Here is a 17,440-nt window from a genome sequence, read left to right on the forward strand (position 1 = left end):
GCACCTGCATTTGAGCTGTCTATGTATCAATAAAATCCTCTCTCACTCTTGCCTCTAGATGAAGCAAGTCCAGCTCCTGCAGTCTCTTCTCATAAGAGAGATGCTCTTTTGAGCATTTAGGGCTCTCCATTGCTTTTAGGGCTCTCCAGTGGATCTTTTCCAGTAGCTCCTTGTTTTTCTTGAACAGTGGAGACCAGAATTGAGCACAATACTCCAGCTGTGGCCTCACTAGGGCAGAGCAGAGGGCACAATCACCTCCCTGGACCTGTTGGCCACACTCTCCTGATGCACCCCAGGGTACTTGGACAGCCTGGACACAAGGGAACACTGCCAGCTCAATTTGTATTGCTTGGGTAAATTTCAAATGTTCATTTTTATTGCTCAGGTAACTTCCTTTATCTGCAGATATAACCTCTCCATTATATACTTGCCTTCTAGATCACATTTATGAATACTTTGAATGGCACAAGCTTTTGTACAAGTCTCTGTGGGACTTCACTAATAAGCTTTCCTCTGCTTCAAAAATTATCATGAAATTTGCCCTTTGATTTCTTCTTGGTGGTTTTCATTTTGGCAGCACACTGTTCCCATTGTGGCATAATGTTGGGTTCACTGGGAGAAAACAAAAGGAATAATGTTAAAAAAATTTTGTGGTTCTTAGTTTTTCTCAATGAATTCCTATCCAGAAGATTTTTTGCAACTCAGTAGCTCTGTTGAGGTCAATAACCAGGTGTAACTGGAAGTACAAAATCAGTGCAATGAAATTGCAGACCTTAATTATATAGATTTAAATACTTACAAGCTTTGAATATTATACTTCAAGTATTTAATTATTGTGTTGTTATATATTTAAGTCCTTTAGATTTCTTGTAAGAGAGAAAATAACCATTTTTAAAATTTGGAACAGTTCTTTTGATACAGAACATGTCTTGAAGATGAAAATATATATTCTAAATGTCATCAATTCTATATAGAGGACTTGTGTGCCAGTTTTCTGTGGTCTTAACACCACACTTTGTTGAATCACAGCTTTCATTTCAAAATGAACAGAGCACCCTACTGTCCCCATCCCAGAGCTGTTCAGGTAGTCCTTAAATAAGCATGAAACTATACAGTGGTGTCCTGATCTGTGAAAATCCTGTAATTACTTTGGCAAAATCTGAGGACTTGGCCATTTTAGAAAAAATTCTTACAGAATCCTCATGGTTATCAACAGTGTGAAATAGCTTTTTTTTCCCCCTTATGCCACAAAATTCAGAATTTGTGCCATAGAATTTGCTACTTTGTGTAAATGAGTAGCCATATACATATATTTCTTTTCTTTCCCACCCTGTCAGGGTCTTTCATTCTGAGAGAGCCTGATGGATGGGGGGAGCCTATCCCATCTTTGGGTCCAAGCAGCTGGAGCTTGACTGGGCTGAGGATAGGAGGCAGGATGCTGAGTCTGGCCAGGGGAGGCAGGCAGAGAGGTGGGGAGAAAGCAATTTTATTTTTATGAGTATTTTTATCTATGAGCTGATGTAGTGATGTTCATGTGCTGGTGTCAGAGAGGAAAAACCGGATCCCATTTCAGATATTTTCTTACTGGTATCATGATCTCTTTCAAAGGGTATTTGATGACAATAAAAGAAATTATGCTTGCTGCAGTATTTAGAGATAAATGTCAACAGAACTAAGTACCATCATGTCAACAATTACAAAAAGTTCAATTAATGTAATTTTGGCTAGAAAAGAATCTTAATATATTTAGGGGTATTAGAAGAGAGAACAACATAGAAGAATATTATCAAGACTCATTAAATTCTGACTGAAAATACTTCCAAATTTGGGGTGACTTTTTGTTTTGTTTTTAGTTACATGAAATTTGGATCTAGTTCTTGGTAATAGTATTTCCTATTATAAATGAGAAAATTTCACTACATTTTATAATCAACAAATTAATAAATAACAGCAGAGCCCATTTCTGATTTCATTATAGTTTTTGAGAGTGCATGTGATCAGTAGATGTGTAAGTGAGGTTAGAGTAATAATCTCAGCTGAAACACAACAGTGTTCATGGCAATATTAGCATAGTTACATCTGAAATCCGTTTAACTTTTCTCTTTCTCTGCTGTTCCACTAGAAAATAAATTCTGCTCGATTTAGGATAATCTGAAACACTGACTGTAACATTTGGGGAAAATTGCTGTCTGACACCCCTGGATACAAATCTTCTGACCTAGAAAGAAATAAAAATAGGAATGATGCCACAATATAGGCTTTGATCCAAAGGTAATGGGAACTGCAAGCTTCATTCACAGAAAGAATTATTGTGGCAAGGGGACATAGAGCTAAGGTGGAAGTTTGTCTGGCTTCATACAGAGATCATCTCTATTTGTGCTCCAAGAACACTTCTGAGGGATTTGTTGAATTTTGTACTCCACATTGGACAGCCTAGGTGTTCACAAATTGGCTGCAGTGCCAGTACAGTGAGGTTCACCTGCAAAGAGGATCGTGCTGAGGAGATGAGAATCTGGCCCCAAGAATTCCCAGGTTTCTTTGAGTGACCTCTACTAGAAAGAAGCTGTTTGGTCTTTATGCAAAACAGCATCTGACAGCTTGGAAAGAAAATCTGTTTTTCTTCCCATGCCAAAATTCACAAAATTCTGGACAGAAAAGTACATTTTTATGATGAAGGTAAGAATTTATTGGATAATAGATTATTTGTTAAATTCCAGTGATGTGTTGGAACCTGACAAGGATTATAGTTTTACTGTCAATTCAATTACCCTACACTTGAGGAAGTTGGTTTAATTATTTTTTGTTGGTTTAATTAAAAGGCGCTTAAGTCAGTGCAAGTTTTGCCCCTGATGTCAATGAGATCAGTCCCGTCCCAGGTCCAAGTTACCTTAACTCTTAGCATGATTAATAAAGAGTAGGTGTTTCAGAAATGCCATCATTTACAGCCACCCACCCAGTTAATCTCAAACTGAGAGAGCCAAACACAACATGACAACAAACCTACTCGTGCTAGGAGTTTGCTATGTGCTTATCCTGGGGTCTGGTAAACTTTAGAGAGAGCAGTGACCCCTACGAAGGTTGGAATGTATAAAGCGAATTTTTTAATTGTAAACTGAACAGCGAATGTGTCCATAAGAGGCTGAAGTCACATGAAAAGACTGAAGGCACAATTTAGAGAAGACCACATGGGAGAGGAGTGTCTGTTTCCAGGAGATAGGCAATAAATAAGAAGTAATTCCTCTCCTCTCAAAGAGCCACGTAGGGCTGGGAGCATGAACCACTTGGTCCTTTATGGGATCACTCACACAGGCAGAGGCCCCACTTAAGCAGCACAAACTGGACTTTACTTCCTCCAGTTCCAAAGCTTGTTCTTGAGACCCCAGTACCTGTATATACGTCATGTATTTATTCTTGGGAAGAACAAACTGGCCTAGGTCCTTCTAAAAGTCCTGCTCAAAAGTATAAGCCAGTGACATTGAGCTCCTTCAAGCCCAGACAAAAAATACACATCAGGAAAGGATTTTTCACTTAATGTGGTCATCCTAAATTGCTGTAAATCTGAGATTGAGCTGAGAAACATTCTTCTCTGCCACATGGTCTTCTCTAAATCATGCCTTTAGTATTTATTTTGTTTTTAGCTAGATTGCACTTCTGAAAGTCCAACTGCAGCCACCTTGCTGCAAACCTTTTCATCACAGAGAGCAAGCTTTATATCTGCAAGAGAAACTGGGTCTACCCATTTGCTATTTCTCCCCAGCCACATTCTCAGAGACAGCTGTGTGAGTACCTGTTCTCCAACTCAACCCACACAGAAGAACAGGAGTATGGAATAAATATGGAATCTGATATTCGAGGAATGGAATGTGAAGTCAGGGGTGTAAGAACTTCTCCACATGATAATGAAGTGATCACCTTCCTACATAGCTTATTTTCAGGAGTTAGCATTTGAGCAAAGTCACCACTGTTTAATTCATCCACATTCAAAAGATGAGCAGTTAGTGTTTAGATGATGAATCCCTGAGCAAGTGGCTAAACAGCAATAAGTGCACACTGAGGTTTTCTGAAAATAACTATACTGACCCAATTCATAAGAAGAGAAAACTATGAAGTGATGTAGAGTGATATCGAAATAGATCAGCTAAACATGAGTGCTAGTTGGTTGGGGACTGTCTCTGTGACAGTAAGATATGTAAGATACATACTCCATCTATCCCACTTTACATTTTTTTGAAATGGGAATAATATTGGCTAGGTCATGGGGCTATTAAATTTGCTGCCACTAGTCTGTCAATTAGTATTTTTCTGGCTCTTTCAAGGTGATGTGATAATTATTAGTAGAGCATCTAATCAGGAATTTCATCACAGACTATGAGTTTTCCTTCAAGAACAAGACCTCAAAATGCACAGAGGGCAAACAGAGGCTATTAGTCTTCTAAAGAATTTTTCTTTTCCCCACAAACAGAATAGTAAATGTATTTTCCCAGCTTTAGTTACATACTATCTCCCATTTCAGTAAAAATGTCTTTTGAAGATCCTGTATTGGAAAAAAACTTCAGACATAAAAGTAGTTCCACCCTTGAGAATTGTTGTAATGAAATGCAAGCAAAATTAGATTACAGATTGCCCAGAAACAGAGTATATGTTCTCTGAATTTCTCTGAACAAGACTCCCCTCTAGGAGAGGATGATGGGTGTGTGAATTACCCCAGACACAATGAATGGCAGACATCTTCACAGCATGTACCAAAAAACATTGCTAATTTCCTGTAAGGTGCTACTAATTAGTTCCATATCTAACTACTGAAATGGCTTTTTCTTCCTTAATACCACCTCAGATAAATTGGCAATACTAAGCAGTCTCAAAGGCAAAGGAAATGCCACAGCTTATAGACAACAAAAGAGATGGTTTGGCACCTGACCCTTTTCCATTCCTTCACAGAGTTTCTGGTATTCTTTTTAAGTCCTGGGTGCTCTCTGTCGTTCCTTCGCATGCCAGGTTCCCCTTTGTTACAGCTTCAAGTGACATCCATGAACTGTTCTTCCTCCAGCTCCCTATGGACTCCTTTCAGGCCCTATGGGTACCATTGGATGCCACAATGGAAATATCTGCAAGGGAAATCAGGCACTTGGGTGTGTGGTGATTTGGGGAAACTTCTTGTGAGATCAAATTGATACTTCACTTTTTTTTTTGTTTTTGAATTGACAGAGGTTTCATGTGACAACCCTGGTGCTGATATGCAATGTTCACAATTGTGCTGGACCACAAGGGTCCCTGGGTGTATCTTTCCCTTGAAGGGTGAAAAAATGGTATCACTAAAGCTTCACTGCCTGAGGCATCAAAATCAGACATTCATGGCAAACTGTTCATGTGTGTGATCCAGCCCCACCCTTTCTAACAATAGATTTAAAACTGTAAACCACATTAACATTGAAATTACCAATACTGGGAATGTGATTTACAGCAAATTGGGATGGAGGGTATAGTTCACTACCCAGTTATTTATCCAGACACTTATCAGACAGTAGAGATTATTGCATTTCCTATATTCCACACTTTGAAAGATCTGGAAATTTAGGGTGTTATTAACCACAATATCAGTAGTCTAGAGAAGATGAAACCTTACAAATGTGATATATAAGAACAACCTATCATACTTTTCCATACATACATGACTGTGGTTCCTGTGAGGACCTTCTGGCTTTTTATTATAATTCCTTGATCTTTGCATGCATACAGATTTCAGTTTCTCTCTCTCTTTTTGTATCTGGGAGAACAAATATGAGTAAATGTCTTTGTGTGTCCAAGCATATGCAATAGTCTCTTTGGAAAGGGAGTGCTTTAGCAATGGCAACAGAACAGGAGTCTGCTAATTAATAGTACCTATGTGTATGCCTTGGAGGTTAGAATCTGAAAAATGAAAATCCTTTTACATAACCTGTTTTATTCAGAAAAACAAACTGGGACCTCACCAGACAGGCTTCTCATGATGAATAAAACAGTAAGAAAAGGAAATACCTTCTTTATAGGGCAGGGATTTTCTTCTTCTCAGAACTTTTAGTCTTAACACCCTATCAGGGCCACCAGCTTCCTCACACCTCCTGGTACATATAATTCTTTCCCCTGCCTGGCTGGACAGCACATCCCATCATTCAGAGACTCACATTTTCCGAACTGTGAGTGAAACATGAGTGAACTCACATTTTCTGAATCTCCCTGCCCTTGAGCTGGTGAAAGAAGCAGACTTTAATTTGCTCTCTTGGCTTCTTTATATTCAGCTGGCTCCAGCGGTCCGCCCTCAGAGCCCACCAGGACCCACATGTCTGTCCAGCCTCCACCTCCTTCCCTTGCAAAGATTAAAACCAGCCCAGCAGCCTGCACCTCCCTCTCTGCAGGGTCCTGGTGGGGCAGGAGCTGCTGTCTGCACCCGCTGCTGCACTCCCCTGTCGGACTAATGACAGGGAAGCAGGCAGTGTGACGATTTACCCTGTGCATTCACATGAGAGAAGTGAAGAAATCCAGCAGTGAAGATGAAAAGCCACTGGTAAGAGAACAAGTGGGATTTGGAGACATCTGTAAATAAGAGATTAGAACAGTGAAAACTGTCCTTGACAGCATTATACGAGTGGACTATAATGGAAAGAGTTTTATTGACATATTTTATTATAAGGCAAAAATAAAATGTTGTCATGTAAAGAAATTATCTTGCCAAAGAAATTGGCTTGTCAAATCTGTTAGCAGATCCTTAGGTGGTATTTTATATGTTTAATATGCATGGCTTGGGGGAGAAATTTAATAACAGAACCTGTCAGAAACTATAGATTCATGCTGGAGTTTTTTTTCTGTTTACAGGAAAATTACAGCTTTCTTTTACCTGTGTAGTTTTCTGCGGTCTTTCATCTCAGCCACCATCCAGCACCAATCAAGTAAGGAGACAGATTTTATCTACATTTTATCTTTGTGTAATTTTGAATGTCAAAAGAATTATTCTGGGTTTATTCAGAACTAAAATCCTCTATAACTAGCCATCACACAAAGTGAGAGCTGTCTATGTGCATTTATATATGCATGAATGGGTAGAAGAATATATATGAAAACCAGGAAAAGAGCAAGAGTTGTGTGTGTTGCTTTAAATTTGCTACTAGATGTATTTTTAAGGTAAGGATTAAAATCTGGATGTAGATGGCAAATACAGGACACAAACCTTCCCTGTCTTTCAGTGCTTCTAGTTAGATATTCTGCTACATGTGGCAATAAACTGGTCCTACTTTATTTGCTGGGCATAAAATGTAAATGGCTGGATGTCAGCCATGTGTCTCATCAAAGAATATAGAATGAGGTCTTTTCTAAGGTGCAATGTGTCAACCTGAATGTTCTCTTTAAGCCTATGTTGTCGGAAGGAAACCCACATTTAGGGTTGAGCCTTTGCAGCACACAAGAGGCTCTCTGTAGGTTAGAAATGCTTCTCCTTCCAGCTTCCACTCTTCATTCTTCCCTACCCACACTCTGCTAACATTTTCCAGATTGACTTGGTACTAGACTTGTACATGTCTCTTAAACTCTTCAAATAAATGCTTGTTTTTCCTTCCTTAATTCTGGGTATCTTGTAGGTCTTATGGCCATGACAAGGTTTTTTAATATATAATATTCTGAAAAATAGGATTTTTAGATTTAGTTTCCTCAAACAAATTTCTTCTACATTCTCATTTTGGTAAACAAAAAAGGTCTGTAAGGTCTTCTTGCCACAACGTTACATTTCATGAATGTTCATTTCATGAATGTTAATTTTCTGATCAAATCTGCCACAGAGGAAAGTGGGAAAGCTTGGAATACCAGAGAGGATGGAAAAGATGCCAACTGATTCACAACAACTTCTTTAGTTGGCATGAGGTTTGTTTAAGTTTCCTTGGGAGTAGTGAGACTGTTGATTTAGGTAACTGGCCTTTTTTTTTTAAGTTTGCTTGAACCACAAAAAGTTACAATCCAAAACCTCCTTACACAGCAGTCCTTCTCACACTATTACTATTTCTCAACAGCTCTGCTAGAGAAGAATTATTATAACACTCTCATTTACAGGCTTAAAAAAAGATCAAATAGCATATCAAGTTCCTGCTTTTAATTTGGAGCTCTCTAGAAAAAGATTATTATTTTCTTATACCTCTTACTTTACTGAGTACATTTTAAATTATTATATACCTCTAATTATTATTATTTACAGCTCTGTCTAATTCATAATAATCTTAAAGTTGCTTCCATTGATTTTATAAGGTGATCTGTGGCAATGTGCAGGTGCCTGGTTAGTAAATTCACCATTTTTTGCAGGACTACCAGCTATTCTGGGTGCCAGTCACAGAATTGATATCTGCCCAACAATCAGGATTGGCCAAGATGACCTACCAGGCAAGTAGCACCCCGACTTTTTCAGGAAAAAGCTGCTGTTAAGAAAAAATCAGGTTATAGTAATCTCTGTGACAGCAGAATTCTGAAATAAAATGAAAGTTACATTATGGATATGTATATTTTTTCTTGCAGGCTTTGACCTGATTTCTCAGTTTCAAATAGAAAAAGCTGCTTCCCAAGGGATTATCGAGAGAGTAGTGGGATCCACTTCTCTACAAGTAGCTTATAAACTGGGACCCAATGTAGATTTCAGGATACCAACCAGGTAATGCCTTTCTTGTTTGGCTTTAAAATGTAGATATTTTGCAATCTTATCTTTTAAGTGGTAGATCTCCCACCAGCTGGATCACCTAATTTGAAAGGTTTCCAGAAGAGGAAAGAGGAATTGAAATTTTTTTTTCATTGTTACCACCAGATCAGACTGATTCTGTAGCAGCAATTTCAGGGATTTCCCTCTAACCACTGATATTGCTCAGAGTGCCTCAAGATTTGCGGATGCTAAGGGATTCACCTCTAGAAAGCAATGTCAGAAGTTGCTGATTATTTGAAATAGGGAGGCAAAAAATGTAACAGGAGGAGAGAGAAAAAGTTTTCTTAAAATATTGACACAAAGGGATTTCTGAGCACGTGAGGATTGCAGAGATGAGGGAGAATAAGAATTCACTGATTCTGAGGTGAGGGGGTTTTTCATTGTGTGCTTCTTTTAGGTAACAGGTTAGGGTTAGGGTTAGGTGGTCACTTAATCTATAAAAGTTGAAAATTATTATTTAGCATGTTACAGTAAATTTGTGATAGAAGTCAGGATTTAAGGATCTAATTGTGTTAGTGCTTTACAGGCCAGACTTGCTGCTGGTGAAGGAATAGAGACAGTACAGCAGGACAGAGATGTCTTTGCCAAATTTAGGCAAGTCTGGATTCTGTTCCAGCACCTTATGTAATTAAGAATGCCTCAATTCAGCAATTAAGTGGCAAGACCATTAACTGGACTACTGTTTCAGCTTGGAATAATTGGATTGTGAAGTGTTTCTGTTTTACTCCACCTATCACTAACAACTTTTCTAGCTGCAATCCTCCCTGGCTCCTACCTTCATTACCACCAGATTAAGCTACTTTAGAGCTTAAGTGTTTGGTTACCTTGGGCTCGTGGCTACTTTCAGACCCAGACACTAATCAGGACTGCTAGTGCATGAATGTGAATCCAAACACAGCAAATGGGATCATCACTTCACTAAAAATTGGAGATTCTCAGATAAAAGCAGCAATATTTTCACTTTCCATGGGCTAGAATCAAAGGCACAGGTGTTTTTGACTGCGTGCCAAGGTTTCTGAGCCCCATGCCAGAGTCTCAAGTCCTCCAGGGAAGCCAGAGGAATATCCTGGATTCTGACATTCAGGCTTTTTGCTATAGACGGCTCTAGTGAAATATGTGCTTGATATATACAAGTTACCCCTGAACAAAGCTATGTGGACTGCCTTACTCCAGCATCTGAGCTGACTCCTACCATTGGGGTCATTGGCCCAGGAAATTAATTGATGGTTTGAGCCCCGACCGTGCTCCAGTTCCTCAGTGTGCTGCTCCTCTGTCCCGGGGCAGACCTCGCGGCTCTGCTCCAGAGTTATTTTACAGCGTGGCCCTGTCAGTGGGCGGGAAGGGAAGAGAAAGAAAGGGCAGGGCAGAGAAGGGCAGGGCAGGGCAAGACAAGGCAGGGCAGGGCAGGGAAAAGCAGGGCAGGGCAGGGCAGAGAAGGAAAGGGCAGGGCTGGGCTGGGCTGGGCTGGGCTGGGCTGGGCAGGGCAGGGCTGGGCTGGGCTGGGCTGGGCTGGGCTGCCCGGCCCGGCCCGGCCCGGCCCGGCCCGGCCCGCCCCGGCTCGCGGAGCTGTCCCTGCCCGCGGTGCTGAAGCGGCGCCACCGCGGGCCGGGCTCACACACAGGGATCGCCCTCCGGCCTGAGCGCCCCTGCTGCATCCAGAGGCGGGGGAGGGAAAACTAGAGTGAGTTTGGGAAAAATGGCCAGCTTGGCTTTCCCGAGCTGGCTGGCTGATATAGCCCAAGTGCCATGGGAGCAATGGGGTGGGACCCTCACCAAACACGTTGGCAACAGGGAAATAATTTTTAGGCTAACATATGATGATTAATACTAGGGCAAAAGAGCCCATTTTAGAGTGGCTATATGGTATGGGAGTGAGAGCTCAATTGGATGGGCATGGCTCAGCATTCAGTCTCTGATGTAGCAATAGCTTATGCCTTGGAAAACTCACAGAACTTCCTTAAAATGCTACCAAGTTGTAGCTTGGTCTTTTTGCTGCTTTATGTGCTTGTCCAGAAGTATATCCCAAAATAAACTGAAAGGATTGCACACAAGTCATAACTTCTGCTTCTCCGATCATCCAAATAAATTTCCATTGGCCAGTGGTTCTTCTAGAGTAAAATCTGCTGAAGGATCAATCCAGTGTTCTCCATGTAATGGCATGGTGTAATAACTTGGTGTGGAACTGCCATGACATATAGCTGTTTTCACTGGACGTGGTGAACCCATAATTTCTCAATTTAATCTGTGTATGTGTTTTGGCGCCCACCAGTTAGTAAGTACAAAATTAATCCTGTTGATTTGGATAATAATTGTTTATTTTTAATGGAAATCCTTAAAAAATATATATATTGACACAAAGAAATATGCTCATGACACTTTTTTTATGTGTGGAAAAGGGGTAATTATCATTGTGCATTGGATGAAATCCTAAACCTTTGACTTCATGAATGCAACTGTCATAACACACACACACACAACCCCAAACAAAATAGGGAGGAAGTTTATAAAGCTTTATCAGTATACTTGAAATATCCAGAGAATTTCAAAGGCCTATTTTCTGGCACTTTTTTCCCCCTTTGGGAATATTGCCTTTCTGTGAAGCAGCACTCCTCAAGTGCATGTGCTCAAAGATCTGGGTTTTTTTACATTCAGGTGCTTTTCCTTTCACATTATAAGTATGCTATCCCACCCAGATATTGATGAGGATGCTGAAATAGAAAAGACAAAATGCAACTAGGAAGCTAATTAGGTCATAAGAGAATTAATTAGCTCGGAAGTGGCTGTTTCTGAATAATAAAGATCAGCTGAGGGTAATGAGTCCTAACAAATGGCTTCTGGTTAATGACTTAGGACAGATTAGGACAGATGCTTTTAAAAGTGCTGAGCTAAGTTTTATTGTTATTGCTTGTTCAGTTGCTGCCAGGCAGGGTGTGCCAGGTCGGCTGTGAGTCCAGGCAGCTCCAGGAGAGGCAGACATGAGCGTCTCCAGATTGACCAAAAGAACCCTCAACCCTGGGCACACGATACTGCATTAGCATGAGAATGGCCACAGCAATTTCCACAGCCACCTCCAGTGGGTTGTGCTAACATTTCTAAAATCTTTATTTAGCAAGGACTAAGTTAAGTCAGTGAGCAATGGAGTTCACCTAAGAAATTAACTCAAAAAAACCCAAATCTAATAAAATAAACAGTTACTCTGCAGAACTTAAATAGGTATATAGTTGAGCTTCTAACATAAGTCTTCTGCTCTTGATGAATCCTGGGCTCACTGGGATGGGTCAGGGCTTTCCTCACCATGGTCAGATGACTTACTTTGGTTATATTGAAGCCTGGGTAGGACTTAGCTTTGAAATCTCAAAGACATCTTCTTAAGTATTCATAATATAGGATTAGTGAAAGTCTTAGGTATTTGTTTAAAAATATTTAAAAGAAATAGTAGAAATAGTAGTGTTTCAGAAGTTCCCCTAGATGAACTACAAATGTTTCAAACTTCCCACCCTCCAACACTTTAAAAATTTAGGCAAATAGTCGAATATCTGATAAAAAAAAATTGACCTAATCTTGTATTCATAAAACAACTGAAGCAGTTAACAATAGTATAAGTATACAAGAAAAGCAGGACTGGAATGCTTTCTTACAAACTGAAGAAAAATACTAAATTAAAGAAAAAGATCTGATGGCTCATATCCTGAACAATTTTAAGTGGATAGGAAATAGATTAGGAATAAATCTGGATTTTGGCCCTTAAATATGTTTCCATATAAATTCTTTCTTTGCTCATTTACCTGAATCTATGTTTAAAATTGATTGGTTCTCTTCTACTAATCAGTGGAATTGAAACATCTATATTAAAAATAATTTCCAGAAAGAATTTGAGTGCTTATACAACTATCAGCTGCTCAATAAAGTTACAGCATACGTCACTATTCTCTTTGGCAGTAAGATGGAGGAATAGCTTCTCTACAATTGTTTATTTAAATATCATGCTAAATTTGCCATGGTTTCTAAATATTTAGCATTTTAAGTTGCTGATTTTGGAAGGGTTTTGCCTATATAAGTATTAGAGGCTTTGGAAAGAAATGTGTTCTGAAATACAATTAAACCACTATAGGATCATTACTGTTGGAGTAGCTGAGATGAGCATATGTCTCTGATTTGCTTGTAGAATTATAGGTATAAATCTTACACAGCAACAGTCCCCAGCAGAGTACCTTTCTGGTGATGGGTCATGCTTCACTGTGTTGAATCATGTTACTCATACTGAGTCTTTAGTCTAAAGGCAGCAGTTTTTCTGATTGGTTATTAGTCTTTTTTTAAATGGGAATACTTTTCCATGTTTGTGCTCTGAATTTTTATCTTTAGGGTTTGTATATGTTTCTTATAATCTGATTTTCTCTTACCAATGTCAGAAGCTCTTACATTATTTCTCTTCTTTGCATATCTTCTGAAAAACTGAACATATTTCTTTCCTATTTTAATGTCTTATAAAAGGAGAACCCATGTAATGTCTTGAAAAATACTAAGTCTATAGCTAAATATGGTGCAAAGAATTCATTTGTCAATCAGGCATAAACAACCTTCTAATCAAAAAATTTGTACACGTACTAGGGTTTTTTGTTTCTTTTCTTGTTTTGTTTTTTTGGCAGTAGAGTTGTGTCATCTGAGGTTGAATGAGAATGTATGTGATAGTTTAACGAGTATTGCCATGACAACAAAACTTAGCAGTGCAGAGAGATGCTGAAAACCTCTTCACAGAGGATCTGGGATTAGTACTGCTTCTTTTAGGCTCAGTGTATCAGACACCCTGGTGTCACTGAACTTAACAGAGAAAGTTGAATGTCATAAGGAGGCTATTTAAAGATTACCTAACAATACCACTTTCAGTGTGGTAGTAGAAAAACCAGCTCTTCTGCAAGAACAAATGAGATTCAGCATCTGAAGAGATAAATGACCCAGCTGAGCTAAAGTTTTAGCAGTAGAGGAGATTTTTAAAAGAGACTTTATAGAGGAAGGACACAAAGAACCATAAAGGACGTGCTGAACTGGATCAGAAGCTTAGTAAGAGTGAAGGTATGTCTGAACAGGGAGAAGAACTATCTTCCTGGAGAAGAAAAGAATATATATGCTTATTGCACAGGCCAGAAACGTAAGACAAAGAGGAATAGGGCACAGTAAACACTGCAAAGGGCTCAGAACTGAAGGCAGCTACAATATCCACAAGGTGACATTTGCATCTGAGAGGGCAAGATAAAAACTGAAAATAAATGATGACAGAAAACAATGAGTTAGATAAAATTCTATCAAACACAACCAGGTGGGGCAGGACTTCATCCTCAGTCAAGAGACACAATTCAGAGCAAAGCACAGACTAAAGATACTGGTAAGGAGCCCCCTCTTCCAGCTTTGTATATCCCCACGCCTTTTATAATGAGCTAAACGTTTCCCTGCCTTATACCCCAGCTCTCAGGTGTGTGCAAAGGCTCCTGGGGAAAAGGAGAAACACCAGCACTGCGGGTACTTTATTTGTAAGCCGAAGCTGCTGCTGCTGCCAGGCTTGCTGCATCCTCCCTGAAATCTGCTGAGGCTGTGGTGCTGCCTGCTGGAGCACAGCTGCACTGCAGCTTGGGACACTACAAGCCAGGGAGATTGCTTCTGGAAGTACTCTCTTTCTAAATCAGTAGTCATCAAGCATACAGAATAAGAGCTGACAGTTTTTTTGCTTTTTTCCCCCATAGCTTGGATCCTGAGATACACTAATGCTATATAAATAGCTGCTGAGATAGGATTGATCTGCCACTCAAAAATCATCTTTGTTCAAGATGTCTACTTGTTTGAGAAGTTATCCTAATGAAAGCTGAAACAAAATAGCTCTGCATGTCTTCATGCTTAAGAAATTTATTTAAAATTGTTCTTAAGTGTGGAAGATGGCAAATAAGATATTGATGTTGACTGGATATGACACTAGAGTTTTATGATCCATAGAATAAATATGGAAAAGCCAATTTCTTAAATATTGTACTGTGATACATTTGAAATAAAAAATGACTTGACTGTTTTGCACAGTGACACAGCCAGTGCTACCTGTGTTTCCAAAGCTCACCTTATAGGAGTTGCTGAAATATGAGATATTTTATATGCGGCAAGTCTGTTCCCTGCTACTTGTAGTCTTGTGATTTAATGTCACAGGACATAATACACCTTGAGTGTGGGTTCTCACCACATATTTGTCAATGATTTCTGTTGAAGTGATAGCTTATACCTTAACAAAAGGATTATTGGCAGGGAGAACAAGAAAATGCATTTCCAAAAGACATTCTTATGCCTTCAAAATCAAGTCAGATCTGCACTTTCTCCCTGGTCATTGCGAAGTCCTAAACTGTTGACCGACCTTGTAAGCCTAACAGTGGGAAACAGGATAATTGTAGGATATACTTTCTATCTCTAAAGTAGGAGTTTATTCTTCTTCTTCTTCCATTATTCTTAGAAAGGTTTATCATAAAAATTGTGAAACATTGGAAGAACCCACACTTCTGAATCAGTTCTTTTGCCATTAGTATCACCTTGTTTTGGGGCTCAGCATGCAGAAGTGCACTGATACAAGAATGGTTGAGATATGGTTCCACTGAGTAATGGTTTCTAATTAGTCGATGGTGATACATGGAGCTTTTCAGAGCAAATACAGAACAAATGTATTGTATTTTAATCCTACACAGTGCCATATATTCCAATGGATTGCCTGATGAGTATTCCTTTCTAACTACTTTTCGGATGACTGGGGCCACACTTCAGAAATACTGGACTATTTGGCAAATTCAGGATTCTTCAGGAAAAGAACAAGTTGGAGTGAATCTCAATGGTCAAATGAAAAGTGTTGAGTTTTCTTATAAAGGAGCAGATGGAAGACACCAAACAGCATCATTTTTACATTTGCCTTTCTTGTTTGACTCCCAATGGCACAAGCTCATGATAATTGTGGAAGCAAACAGTGTCACCCTTTTTATTGACTGTATTAAAATAGAGTCCTTAAACATAAAACCGAAAGGGAAAATCAACACTGATGGCTTTGCTGTGCTTGGAAAACTTAAAAATAATCCTCAAATTTCAGTTCCGGTAAGTTTCAAAATTTTTATTTCTTCAAAAAGTGTTTTACATTAAATATGGGGTTTTGTTTTGTGGAATGCATGTTTAAATTATTTCTGAAAGCAGAAATGGCAGAAAATAACTCATTGGCAGGTAAGTATTAACTTTTTTTTTAAATGTTGCCCTTATACCTTGTAAGTTAAGAGATGACCCAGGTTATGCCTAAATTTCAATAATGAAAATTCCTTGACATCCCTGTATTGTTACAACTTTGAAGTAAAAGAGTGAAGTGAGACATAGTTTTAAACTATATCTCACACCGTTTGCGAAAAACCCGTGGACACAGGTTAACCAGCGTTGTGTAAATCTGAAAGGGAAAACATTGCAACAAAAGAAGCATCTCATATTTCATCACCTCTGTATGTGTAGTTGCAGTATTGCACTGGATTGAAATCAGTTTTACATGAGAATGCCAGCAGAAAGCTGTCCCATGTGTCTGAAGGGATCAATCTAACATGCTGTTATAGATGTAGATGAAGAAATTTCAATTGCTGAAAAGTTATACTAATTCTGTTGAAAACAAGAGTTAGTCTTTGAAAATGTCATTAAAATAATCAGCTGGAGCTGATAATGTGGCAATTAGCATATTACAAATTAGCATATGTATCTTAGCTTTGCTAACTGCTCTGAGCAATACTGATGGATGCATGGATAGGTGGGATGATGAAAATATTACACATTACATATATTCTATGCATGTTAGTAGGATGAAATGCCAATGTTTTTTTCCTCTTTGGAAAGGTAGATTAAATGCAGAGAAATCTATTGGTATTAGTGCAATAATTTTACAGCACCTGGTATGCAGTGCTAGAGCAAACTGTGCACTCCAATTACACACAGAGCCATCCCTTTAAAAACAAGGAGGGTTCCTTTGCCTCTTGAAGTAGTGATTCCAAATGGCAGCTGACAAGTGAGGAGAGAGATGTGATATCAAGGCCATCTTGGCCTTCTGTTGGTGCTCTGACTGACCTTTGGCCAGGATTGAAGAAGTGAGGAAAAGCAGAAGAGAAATGTTCTTGGAATCTTATCCACTTTCCTCTCCAGCCTGTTTTGCAGAGACTTTCTCTTTTCAGCAAGAGACTGAAAACTGAGCAGCATTGATCACCCAGGGCTCTCCAGGCATTTGGTAGGGAAAACTGTCTGGCATTAAGTTCTGCCTTTAAGACTGTACATCTTCAGGCACCAGTGTGGGGCTACATTAATTATAGGACAACCTCCTTTAAGGATGAAAGGACAAAATGGAATTAAGGAATTTTTATAATTCGCCATTTATAATGCAAAATATTTGTTTATAACTTTAGCATGTTTCTGGGAAGATTTGGTCATATGAAGTACATTTTATGAAAAAAAGTAAAATCTTTGCATGAGTTAGGCTTTAAAATGAGAGTGTGATGCACACTTCTTGACAAAAAGAATAATGAAGCACTGTAACAAATTACCAGGGAAGACAGAAAGTAAGCATGACACTATATTCTTAAACTGAGTTTGGATGCCTAAAATTACACTTTATTTTAGACAGAGCTGACTTAGGACTCACTCGACTGAATTGCATGGCCTGTGCTGGGAAGCTCAAAAAGGCAATGGTAGTGGTTC

At 39.1% G+C, this 17,440-nt stretch overlaps 1 protein-coding gene across 2 annotated transcripts in view; it reads left to right on the top strand.

Moving 5' to 3' along the window:
- The first annotated feature begins 6,370 nt into the window (after window positions 1–6,370).
- Window positions 6,371–17,440, top strand: part of COL9A1 (collagen type IX alpha 1 chain) — a 60,182-nt gene continuing 49,112 nt past the window's right edge. Inside the window, exons 1-5 of one of the 2 annotated variants that reach the window (XR_012579768.1) lie at window positions 6,371–6,541; window positions 6,850–6,923; window positions 8,320–8,397; window positions 8,530–8,662; window positions 15,421–15,817. Coding sequence is in view for 1 of the 2 variants with exons in the window: in XM_005483932.4 (XP_005483989.2) it covers window positions 6,528–6,541; window positions 6,850–6,923; window positions 8,320–8,397; window positions 8,530–8,662; window positions 15,421–15,817 (696 nt within the window). In the remaining variant the exon portion in view is untranslated. The remainder of the gene's footprint in view (window positions 6,542–6,849; window positions 6,924–8,319; window positions 8,398–8,529; window positions 8,663–15,420; window positions 15,818–17,440) is intronic. The other variant, XM_005483932.4, reaches the window with a different exon arrangement.

This window comes from Zonotrichia albicollis, chromosome 3, assembly GCF_047830755.1.
Source record: "Zonotrichia albicollis isolate bZonAlb1 chromosome 3, bZonAlb1.hap1, whole genome shotgun sequence".
NCBI classification, from domain to species: Eukaryota; Metazoa; Chordata; class Aves; order Passeriformes; family Passerellidae; genus Zonotrichia; species Zonotrichia albicollis.